Below are 12,592 nucleotides of genomic sequence, written 5' to 3'. Positions count from 1 at the left end.
GGGGGAATGAACTTCTGAACGAAAGGAATGTACTTTATTTGTAAAATCGTTACATCAGTAGAGTAGCCCTCTGGCCTTATAATAAAATAATAATAGTCAAACAAAAGTAAAAAATGTATTGGTAGCTGGGGGAGGGGAAGAGCTTAATTGCCTAGATGGTGTTCAGGAGCATCTGATAAGGTTGGGCTGGAGATGTGAGAAGAGTGGCTTATGTGTCTACACCACGCCTGAGCTGGGAGTCGAAGTCTTCCTCTGGACTTTTTTTCCTTTTTTTTTGAGGAATAGTTTCACTAAATGCCCCACCAAAGGCAAGCTTCTGAGGTCAGGCAAAGTCTGGGATGTGCTGTGCTGTCTGCTTCTGTTACAGAGTCTCAGAACTCTCTGGAAGTCCCGCAGTGAGAAGGCTTGCTCATCTCGGCTTAATTTAGCCTCACTAACAATGGTTTAGCTGAGTAACTCCAAGCATTTGGCCTTGACATCAGGTCACAGCCTGCTGACCAGGCTGGTGTTCTGTAATGGATACTTAAAATACACTCCATCAGCCTCTGAGCCCAACAACTCAAACAGCCCAATCACTCAAGGAGCCCTATGGTTTTCTATGAAAAAAATCCGTATGTTTATGATGTTGAAGGGTTCAGGGGTGAGTAGCATGATGTGTGCCACTTAATTACAAATGATTCAGCCAAAAATATACATGCGAATATATGTGTCTGTATGTATATGTACACACACACACACACACACACACACGGAGAGGGAGTGTGCTCAAAACATGGCAGATTGTTCACAATTGGTAAAGGACAGCAAAGGATATATTTCTAATACTTTTGAAGCATTTCTCTCATTTTGAGATTTCATTGTATAAAAAGAGGGCAACATTACAAACACCATCACAAGCTGCATTGGTTATTTTAGGCAGTGAAGGGGTCACCATCTGGAGAGTTGATTAGGCAAGAGAAAGGATTTTAAGATGCAGACAGAACTGAAAGGGGAAGAAGGATTCACGTTGTGGACTGGGGACAGCGACACAGCTGGAGTAGAGCTTTCCAGGGCTTTCTTTTCTTTTCTTTTCTTTTTTTAATGTTTTTTATTTATTTCTAGGAGAGAGAGAGAGAGACAGAGACAGCATGAGCAGGGGAGGGTCAGAGAGAGAGGGAGTCACAGACTGAAACAAGCTCCAGGCTCTGAGCTGGCAGTCAGCACAGAGCCCGACGCGGGGCTCGAACCCACGAACCGCGAGATCATGACCTGAGCGAAAGTCGGACGCTTAACCGACTGAGCCACCCAGGCGCCCCTCCAGGGCTTTCTTCACGCTGCCTTGCCGTTCCTTGAGAAGTCACGGCTCCGTATTCCCAAGTCTGTGCCTCAGACCCTCAGTCAGGCCAGTGGGAACATTGCCCAGAAAAAACACCAGGGTGTTGTTTGTTCCTATCCCTGTCCTGCGCGCTGCAGACCTCAGCGTGACACGGAGGAATCTGCCAAGTTTAAATAGTGAGATGCAGCCAGATTAGCGGTGAAGCCACCCCAGAAAGGGGATCTCAGGATTTACCCGAAAGCCTCAACTTCTTGACCAAGTAAAACCAGCAGCTTGAAATTTGCCGAGGCCAGGACTGGCCTGACCTTGACCTTCCTTAGACTATCAGTCCTCAGCTCGCAGCTGGCTCGGGGAAGCACCGTGGAATAGGTTGCATGTCATCTTCCGCGCTCCTAGGACACAGACGTGGGCCCGCAGTATTTTCCGACTACCTTCTCAAGGACTTTGGTGAAGGTTGAGGCACGGAAAAGTGGAAGAGCTCCCCAGTCTCCCGTGCTGGTCGCCCCTGCCTTTATCACTTGCTGAAACAATATTGCAAACATTGCGGTTGCCCTCAGGGAGAGAGAAGAGCCATTTAGTTCCACGGATGCATCATTTACTGTTGCAAAGCTGCTGCTAATATGCTCTTTCAAACAATCTAGTGCCTTTGCCAACCTGGTTCACCTTTGTAAGCTTCTCCTTCCCGCATTCTTGTTCCTCCTCCTCTTTTTTTTTTTTTTTATTGTTTAACCTTTACAGTAGGTTATAAAAATTGTAAAATTGTTCATATTTCTGATAAAGGTTTTACCAATAAAGGCTCCTACCTCCTTCACTAAGCTCTTCTTGGTACAAAGCGAAACCATCAGACAGAAATGGTCTTCTGATAGTTATGATAGTATTTCTATAATTTTAATATACGGTTCTATCCATTGCTTTTATTGAAATATATAAAACCTCAAGAATATATCTTATGCAATTATTATAGTTACTAATAACAATGTGATCTTTATAGACTTGCGTATCTGTTTTTTAATTTTTAATGTTTTATTTATTTCTGAGAGAGAATGAGAGAGACAGCATGAGCAGGGGAGGAGGGTCAGAGAGAGAGGGAGACACAGAGTCGGAAGCAGGCTCCAGGCTCTGAGCTGTCAGACGCGGGGCTTGAACCCACAAACCGTGAGATCGTGACCTGAGCTGAAGTCAGACGCTTAACTGACTGAGCCACCCAGGTGCCCCTAGACTTGCGTATCTTGTACATTAAGGCACTAAGCTACAAAGAGGTGTCAGAAAACCAGTTTATTCTCAATATAGGCATATATTTATATTTTACCTTCCCTTCACACTGGAGGCTAAATATTAGGCTACCTATTAATTTCCAGAGAGTAATACTTATAAAATATATTGCCAATAAATGCTAAAATTATAAAAGTTGACATTTTTAGTGTGCTTTATATTTTACAAAGTGTCACAATAACAGTAACAGTGGCTGAACAAATGATGATTCAGTATATCTACAGATGCTATTTTATAAATAAGTAAAAATAAATGGACTACATAAGACTTAGGATCTTTCCTCTCTCATTATTCTTATACTAATTGTTCTCTTTTTAATTTTTTTGATGTTTGTTTATTACTGAGAGACAGAACATGAGTGGGGGAGGGGCAGAGGAGGGGGAGACACAGAATCTAAAGCAGGTTCCAGGCTCTGAGCTGCCAGCACAGAGCCCGACGCAGGGCTCGAACTCACAAACCACGAGATCATGACCTGAGGTGAAGGCGGACGTTTAACTGACTGAGCCACCCAGGCCCCTGTTTTTAATAAACTGTATGCACCTGGGAGGCTGAAGGTTTTAGTTCATAATGATAAAAATATTCTTTATTATTTCTAGATGATCTTGATGATAGTAGTGAAATTTCAAACAAAGGTTTTATGCCATGACATTTTATGTAATCCCTACCCAACAAGAAGTAAGGTAGAAAGATTCAAAGAACTATTTAATATTATAAATTTTAAAAAGGCAGTTCTATTACTAGCGAATGTTTCTAAATAAAGTGAGTTCTTTGCAGAAGTGGCATTGTGACACTATTTGGAAAGGTTCCCCTGATGGACAGAATAGTACTATGTCTGTATGGTAACATTTGAGAGACGTGATCAGAGGTGTTTAATTATTGATTTTTTTTAGCCCAGCTTTTACTCTTGTGTTATTTGAAAGGCATCTGTCTAGCTAGATCCAGACAGAAGGGTGAAACCCACAGCTCCCATTTCTACACCCTGTGGCTCTGTTAAGGCTCTCAGGACTCTTGACCTTCTGTATGTGTGCCTGTACATTGGAAAGTCTTCGTTGGAAACCCAGTAAGGTGTGATCATGTCACTCGTATCATGAGAAATGGGCTGGTGTGTCCTTATAGATAAGATTTTAAGAGGAAAAAAATCTAGAGCCTTCAAAACTGTCTAAGAAGCATGAAATAGAATTCAGGAGCAGTGGTCTTTAAATTTCCATTAGTCCCTAAATTTCCCGTGCTTTTAAAAAACTTCAGCAGCACAGAATGCATTTAACTTCCCCGCGTTGCAAATACACTTGGCCGACTCTCTTGGCAGCAGGTTGCTAACTTTGCTGAGTAAGTCACAGGGCTGTTGGCAGGAAGAAGAAAAGATTTTCACTCTTTTGAGCCTAAAACTAGATTTTCTAAATTAAATTGTTGTATCCTCCTTGGAATATTTATCCCGCTAATGTTTCGAAATGCTCCTGAGGAGTTCGTTTAAAAATTTGCCTCAATTTGGATTCAACATTGATTGGCTGCTTCCTCTGCTTCCTTACTCCCCACCCCCCAGCAGGTAGAAGACCCTACAACAGCTTTTATGTTTATTGCAAAGGCCCCTGTCAAAGAATACAGCCAGGAAAACTCAGGGTGCGGTGTGGTACCTGCCGACAGACAACGCTCACCTTGGCCCAGGTAAGGAACTACTTTGCATTGGCGGCCACTGCCCAGACAAAAATGAGTGTGCGTTTCCGGAGATGCCTTTTGAGGACCCATGACTCAAAAGACATTCTTCTGTGAGGTTGTAATGGTTAATGGTATCTGAAATTTCATTCAGAAATACATTCCTCTGTCAAACATTAGGTAGTGCTCGGCCACTGCTTCCATATCTTTAACCCAGGCCTTGCCAGAGGAAGCATAGAGGTGTCAGGCTTAGGTGGGGTCATTTTGTAGAAGAGGCCAGGAGGGAGTCTCCTAAGACACTGGAAATGTTTCATATCTTATTCCGTGGGATGGTAACGTGGTTGGATACGTATATCAAAATCCACTGGATGGTTCATTGAGAACAGGTTGCACTCAAGGCTGCTAAATATAAGTTATGGCTACCGAGGAAGCGGAAAGGGAAGTCGCAGATGGACAACAGTGTGCATGCAAAACCGGGCTCGGCCAGCTACCATCTGCTGTGGCCTCCACTTGTGTTGCCCAGCTCACAAGCTGAGAAGGTTTTTACATTTTTGAGTGGCCAGGAAATATCAAGAGAATGCTGTGTGGCCCATGAACATTATATGAACTTTCATTTCCAGCCTCCATGAGAAAAGTGTACCAGAAGGCAGCACCACCCTTTTCCTTACGTATTGTCTGTGCCACTTCTTTGCCAAGGCGGGGCTGACTGGGTGCCCTGTGGAGCCTGGCCTAGCTCTCTCTGGCCCCCTAGAGAAAACTTGGTAGACCCCGGATATACAACATGCGCACAGCTGGTCCTTGGCTTCCCCTGATGGTTGTGTAAGATTTGGCTTAAGTTGATGTGGATGTGAATGTGCGCGGGCATGGAGGGCATTCTGGTTGGTGCAGCCGTGAGGGCTCCGCCAAGGAGGCATAAAAAGGTCAAAGGTCTTTGGACAATTAGAGGCTGAAGTGGGGACACGTACTCCATGACCACAGAGGGCCCCCCGATGGCTACCACATTTAGATTTTATTTCACAGGCAATGGGGAGCCACGGTAAAATGTTAAAAATAAAGTTGATATATAAAATGATGCATCAGAACCCTGTATTAGTGCTCTAATGGTTTGTCATTGAGACTGGTGTTGGTGACAGATTGAAGGCAAAGAGGTTAATTAATAGACTCCTCATATGGTTGGGAGTGGGGGAGCCATGGGCCTGGGTGAGGGTGGTGCCCCGGGAAATGGTCTAATGGAGCAGCATGGAAGAAAAGGAAAGGTATACCCAGTAAAGGAGAAATCATGGATTCCCTGCCTCAGGCCTGGGGAAGATAGTTGAATTACTCAAAAATGCAGTTCATTACTTCACCACGATATAACCTGCCAGCTACACAGGTGAATCCTGTGACTCGGTTTAGGAAGACAAATCCATGAGTGATGCCTCAGTGTGTTCTGACCCACTGGCCTGGACCTTTCCTGGGGGTGTCACTGGGAAGCGCTTTTGTCTGGGAAATGGGCTCTCTTAAAGCCCCACGGAAGTTTCTCTTCCACCAGAATCTCTCCTCTGCCGCTAGCCTTTCTCAGTGCAATAAGCTGCCTCTTCTGTTTTTCCGATTTATCCTCCATTCTTGATTGCCTCCAATTATACCAACTTCCAAATGTTCTTAGTAAAAACAGCAATAACAAATTATTATTGAACTCCATGCTGAATTATTTTCCTGCATTATGTCATTTAATTATTTCATAACTCTCTTAAGTACTGTCAGTGACCTTATTTGAGATTTGAAAAACATGAGGCTTAAGGAGATTAAGGAAACAAGAGTTTATGAGACCAGGAGTTTGAACCCGGCTGTGTGATCTAAACTGGTAAGCTCTGCAGTCTTCCCGTTTTTACCGCACAGATATGTTCACACTAAGTGTCATGTGCTCTGATATCCCCAGTGATCAGACAGGTGACTGAAGAAGAGGTGAGAATTGGGCGTCGGGGATGGTGAGGACCGTGGTGGGTGAGGGGGCGAAGAGGCCACTGCTGCCATTTGCTAGCAAGTGATTGGCTCACTGTGGCCCATCTTTTACTTAAGAGACACTGTAAATGAGGATTTTTATGTGAAATTTCTCATATTAAAAACATGCTCCATGGGGGAAAAAATTGAAAACAAAAAGGAAAAACAGCCTTCAGTGTCTGTCTAAATGCATGGGCCGAAGTCATACCATGTGGGTGAAATGGTACATGCACGTTAGGTGCTTCCTGGTGTGTGGTAAGCACTTAATTGGAGTGAGTAATTGTTGAGAGGCAGAAGACGACTCTGCAGACTCTTTATACAGCATGGGTTACGATCCATATTTCATTATTTCCCATTTATGTCAACGTGGGGACCTCTGTCCCCTGCGATAATGGTATCTACTTCTTATTTCTTGGAAAAATTAATCTATAAAGAGTATTTAGAACAGTAGCTGGACCATAAATAATTAGAAATCTTAAATGCTTTCTTATTGTTACANCCCCCCCCCCCCAGCACACACACACACTTCTATCTACTTCACCATAAAATCAATCCAGACTTGAGCCAACTCCTTTCAAAGCAGTGAAAGCATCTTCCCTCCCACCATGTTCATCAAGGAGCTCTGGGTCCCCCCGTCACCTGCTCGCCGGGACCAGCACATTCTTCGAGCAATGATCTTACCCACCCATGGTCTAGGCCCTGCCCCATCTCAGACGCCCATTCCCCCGACCACCCCAGGCTTTGTCAGTTCCTAGAATGGCTCCAGATATCATTAAGTTTCCTTTCCACATTCTATGTTGTTGTCCAGTTGTCTACACTCCGAGTGTCTCTAAGCCTCTTGTATCATGTAACTTGTCACTTGGCATCCCTGGTGAACTTCAGCCCTCCACACAATATCATGCCCGTGGTGGGGCACAAAGCTGATGATGCGAAGTGAATGGCATCTATGTTTGAACTTTTACACATTGACTCAATTGGCCCACATGCTTTAGAAATTCCATGTGACATTTTGTAATCATAATATTCATAGTAATTATGACTGTTTTGCTGCCACTTATTGATTTCCTTCCTTGCAGTTATATTCTGGTACTTCTTTTTTTTCTTTTTCTCTAATTCTCATGACAGATCTGCTCTGTAAATATTATTATCTAATGTTTTTAATAAGGAGACTCCATGAAGTTGGGTAATGAGCCCAAAGTTAAAGAGTTAACAAATATTGGTGCCAGGGATGAAAAGTCTTCTGCGGGTCTATAAAGCCCTGCCTTTTCTAGAATGGATTGCTTACTATGCAAATCTGGTAATCAATGTCCTATTACCCAACTACTTCTCTGTACTTAAAATACCCTTAAAAAAAAAAAAGACTTAAAGATTTAAGAAAAATGGAAAAGATGATTTAAAGATTACTTATTTAATCTGAGGTGTTAGTATAGTTACTAGCTGCAGCATACCTGGTACCCAGTAAATGAGGACTTTGATTTTTTGTTAATAACAAAAATCCACACTCAGTAGTACCATCAGGTAGTGTCTCTGTGGAGCAGCTGAGTAATCACACTAGTCTGAAAGTTAAGTCTTGGCAATGGGTGAGGCAGGTGCTGAACTTTGCAGAGAGGAAGCATTTCTATGAAGAGAATAGTCAGCTCTTGGGTTTCATTTTTTTCAAACTTTATCAAGATCTACAACTTAGAATTTTCCGTAGTCAAAAGAAGAGAAAAAAAAAAAAAGAACTTTGTGTGGCTGATAGTTTAGAGTAGAGCAGAGGTGGTTTATCTGAGCTCCAGCAAGGAACTTATAACACACAAGGGAAAAGAATCAGAACCTACTTAGCCACTTGGGTTATATTTTGTAACATAATTTCACTTTTTCTGGTCTGAAAAAATCAGCCTACAGTAGACCCTTTGCCTTTCATGAGTCTTAATAGTAACCTCCTAATTAATTTGTGTTGTGATGGGGGACTTACTCCTAAAGCCAACATTTCCTCGACACTATTTAAATTTTGCATGCAAGATAATGAGCTGCCTCTCATACTTGATGTTCTAAGTTTTAATTGTCTACATGTTTCATGTTTATTATGATGCTCTTAATGAATTGGCAAGGAAGACAGACAACCCTGCCGTGGTGTTAAGAATGGGGAAACTGGGGCGCCTGGGTGGCTTAGTCAGTTAAGCGTCCGACTTTCGCTTAGGTCATGATCTCGCGGTTCGTGGGTTCGAGCCCCGCGTCGGGCTCTGTGCTGACTGCCAGCTCAGAGCCTGGAGCCTGTTTCAGTCTGTGACTCCTTCTCTCTCTGACCCTCCCCTGCTCACGCTGTCTCTCTCTCTCTCCTAGAAATAAATAAAACATTAAAAAAAAAAGAAAAGAAAAGAATGGGGAAACTGATGTCCGAAGTTTTGGCCTGACTTTGAGGGTAAATTCAAAATCAGCTGGGACACCAGGTTTTCCTCTGTCTTTAAATCACCTTCTTTATTTCATGATGTCCTTGGCCAGGGTTTCCACTAGCAAAATAGCCTTTAGAAACATGAATGCTCAAGGAAAATAGTGAACAGTGAATAGTGAAAACAGAATAGTGAATAGTGAACTGCTGATTTGGAAAAAAACATGGCAGGCCTCCAATTTTCATTTGCCTTTTCAAAGACGGTCCACTTAGGTCCACCCAGAAATGACACAGGGCTGAGCTCAGAAGGGAGGTTGCTTTATACTTGCATGCATGTTTCTGGCTGTGTTCTTCAACAATAAAATGGGTATCCTAAAATAACCCATGTTGGGGCGCCTGGGTGGCTCAGTCAGTTAAGCGTCCGACTTCGGCTCAGGTCATGATCTCACGGTTCATGGGTTCAAGCCCCACATCGGGATCTGTGCTGACCGCTAGCTCGGAGCCTGGAGCCTGCTTCGATTCTGTGTCTCCCTCTCTCTCTGCCCCTCCCCTGCTCATGCTGTCTCTCTCTCAGAAATAAATAAAACATTAAAAAATTTTAAATAAAAAATAAATTAAATAACCTATGTCATTATTTCCCTCAGTGTGAAAAATCAAATGATGAGTAAGTCAAACCCTCAGAGCCTTTCTTCTTTTATAATTTAATACAAAAAAAAAAATGTGGACAGGAAAAGTAAGATTTTCCAGGATATGTAGAGAATACATAGCTTTTAGACATAACCAGAAATTAAAGAAGGTGTTTCTACTGGAAAAAGAAGCAGCACCAAGAAGCTTACAGATCTTGTCTTCTTCTCTCCCCCTGGGCCCCTGCCAAACTCAAGGCTCGAGAGACAGTCAGCAGCTGTGGTACTGTGAGTTTGGTGGTCTTGTTGTTAGACTGTGAGTTTGGTGGTGAGGAGTCAGCCCTCTGGCAGCGAGCAAGGTCTGCATTCAGGTGTGGCTCCTAGTTCGAGCTGTCACAGATTTCCCAGGACCAAATCCTAAGAACACAAGAGACTGTGTGACTTGTTAAATCTTGTGCCTGGGCAGATGAAGTTTAGTTAGAATACGACGGTGATGGCGAGGAGACTGTCCCCAGGGGTCGTGCTAAGAGGGCATCTCCTCCTCAGCCCTTGGGCTTCTGCTCTCTGAGTCCTAACAGTGCTGTCTCCAGCATCCTGGGTCCCTTCCTGCCACCACGGTCTGGCCATTGCCCACATTCCGAGTGGACTCAGCCTCCTGAAGAAGACAGAGCTTCTGAGACAGGGAAAAATGGACTTGTTTCTCTCCCAGGACACAGGCTTAAAATACAGTAAAAGTATTTATGAGTAAAACAGTTGATTGACTAACAATAATCAGACACTAGAATGGACGTGGAAGTGAGGGAGAGAGCCCACCACATCACATAATACTGGACTCGGGGCTGTCTGGGAGCAGAGAGCCGGAGAGATTGGCTTCCTGTACTTCCTTTCCTCTCAGATGCCCTGGATTCTAATTCTGCCGCTTAGTAGCTACGGGACTGCGGGCAAGGTACTTAAATTCTTTGACTCAGTTTTCTGTCGTAAAATTGGAAGTAAAAAATGTCATCAAAGTTATTGCGGATTCAGTGATTCCATTCTTTAAAGTATGAAGCACAGTGAAAAAATTATAAATAAATAAAGTACTGAGTGCAGGGGCACATGATAAAAGTTCAGAAACTTGTCACTTGTTCAGGTGAAGCGTTTTCTGCCCCAAAAAGCATCAAAGCAACTGTGGAATTCTCTTGTACACTTAAACCTGTGGGGCACTTTAGTTCCGATCAAGGTTATACACACTGTTAATCTCCCTGGCACAAGCTCCGGGTAACGTGAGTTATCTGCCATTAGCATCTTTTTGTTTGTGACTCCGCTTATTAGTTTTCCAATGAATCAGAAGCCAGGAGATTACTCCAGCCAAGAACTGTAGATGATTTTTTCCCCCCTTACAATCACTATAATTACTTTATCTCAAAAAGAACTTTATCTTTGCCACTCTAATGAGATAGTCTGCCACGGAATAGCATTAAAGCTAAAAGGTTTCTGATGAGAAATGGGGCAATAAATAGAGAAAGATGTAAACCGCCTGGCATGATGGATTTTATTTAAAATTGGTTTATAGATTAGGAACAATTTATGTGAAGATATTTATTAAGAAATATTGTCTAAATGTATAATCATTCCTAAACTTAATATTTGTTGCAGATTAATTGTTAGTAAGGAGTCCACTTCCTTCTCTTCTTATCAAAAGCTATATAATAAAGCCTTGGAATATATCTAAGCTTATTTAGGAACCAGTATGTGTAGTTCCACTTTTTACTTAGTTATTCAATTCTTAGGCATTTCTGAGTCATTGCAAATTATTTTTTATTTAAATATGTAAAAATTAAAGTCCATTTTGGATGTCCAAAATGTGTAACCTGGCCCTGAAGTCTGTTTTGATTTGTGTTATGATGTTAAACCTACAAAGAAGCCATTTTTTGTGGATTTATCTCGCAGCAGGGATTTAGGATAGAGAGGGAGCAGAAGACGGGCCGTGCTCCTAGGTGCTGGGGCAGCCCCCCCCCCCCCCGCCCCCCGTCCCCTTCTGCCCCTCTGAGTTCTGCCGCGAGATTCCTCTTGGCCATAGGGACTCTTCCTCCCTCCGTATTTCTGCAGCCCACCTTCTCCGTGTTCTGTTCTCTTTGGGCCCCTGTGGACTCCAGCTCTCTCAGCCGCCCACTCATGGCATCCTCGCACTGGTCAAGTATCCCTCCCGTCGAGAGTAGCTGACAAAAGATTCGGAGATTAAAAGATTTTTCCTCTTTTTCTCTTTTACCAAAACCAATATCTAGAAAAGAGCCATTCTAAAGTCAAAACAAGCAGATAATAATCATAAACCAAACCGCAAAGTGGTATCAGAAAGAATTTTAAGTTTTAATGATTTCTTTTATATTAAAGCATGATTTTTTGTAGTTTACCCATATATCAAATGCTGCAAATTCTAAATGTGGAATGATCTATTTAAATTGGGTTGATCCGAATCATTTCAGGGTATCGCTGTCAGCCACTGTAAGCGATTTAAAATCGTAAGTAAATGCTGCTAGTGCTATTTTCCTAACACTCATAGTAGTTTTGGGTAACCCATGCCTAGAGCTCAGACTTGAAAATACTCTTCCCCATCAACCTCTGTGTCCGCTGACTGCAGATTAATTTGCTAACCTATTTTACTGATCTTACCAAATTTACTACTTTACCAAACAACTGATAAAGAATAATATCATTCTGGAACATTCTTTTGGAATTTTTATTTATATTGTGATTGCATTATTCATTTGATTATTGTAAACATATTCAATGGTATATTTTTTAGCACATTTTAAGAAATTCTCAGTTTATTGGAAGCTAAAGATCATAGGTGAATTCATCTTAGGAAAGTTTTCTTCTTGACTATATTTGTGCATCTATTCCTATGACTATAATCAAACCTTTAATATTTTATATAGGAACTTTTGGGTTATACTAGATTTCTTTCCAATGTTTATTTTAGTTATTTTTTCCAGATTTTTAAAAATTTTTCCACCATTTTCTCTACTAAGTATCGATTTGCCAAAACTTCTTTTAAGCAATTATAAAGTCTGTAGCATCTTATGTTGAAACGGATTGTTGCAATGGCTTTCAAAGGCATCTCAAGTCTCGGCTGAACAATTTTGTCTTCCTAAGAGCATTTGGGATGTGACAGTTGTTTAAACACCAGCTATTTTCTTCTGCAGCTAGAGGCCATCAAGGCAAATAGTAGGAAAGACGACACTGAACACACAGCACTGTGGGGGGAGGGGTCTGCAGAGCTCAGAGCACTAAAGACCAGGAACACAGTTTATAAATAATCAAATAAATTACTATATTAGGTAAATAAGCTTTCCTGTGTCCTTGATAAATCAGCTTTTGGTGAATTGATTTTCAGCAGACTTC

General features: G+C 42.2%; 1 protein-coding gene across 2 annotated transcripts in view; it reads left to right on the top strand.

Annotated features, from left to right (window-relative positions):
• Positions 1-12,592, top strand: part of PRKN (parkin RBR E3 ubiquitin protein ligase) — a 1,321,737-nt gene that overhangs the window by 487,338 nt on the left and 821,807 nt on the right. Inside the window, exon 4 of one of the 2 annotated variants that reach the window (XM_077755151.1) lies at positions 4,131-4,249. In XM_077755151.1, the coding sequence (XP_077611277.1) occupies positions 4,131-4,249 (119 nt within the window). Of the gene's footprint in view, positions 1-4,127; positions 4,250-12,592 lie in introns of both variants that reach the window. The other variant, XM_077755149.1, reaches the window with a different exon arrangement.

The sequence above is a fragment of the Crocuta crocuta genome, unplaced genomic scaffold (genome assembly GCF_008692635.1).
Source record: "Crocuta crocuta isolate KB4526 unplaced genomic scaffold, BGI_CrCroc_1.0 scaffold11, whole genome shotgun sequence".
Taxonomy (NCBI): Eukaryota; Metazoa; Chordata; class Mammalia; order Carnivora; family Hyaenidae; genus Crocuta; species Crocuta crocuta.
This window is presented reverse-complemented; position numbering and strand designations above follow the sequence as displayed.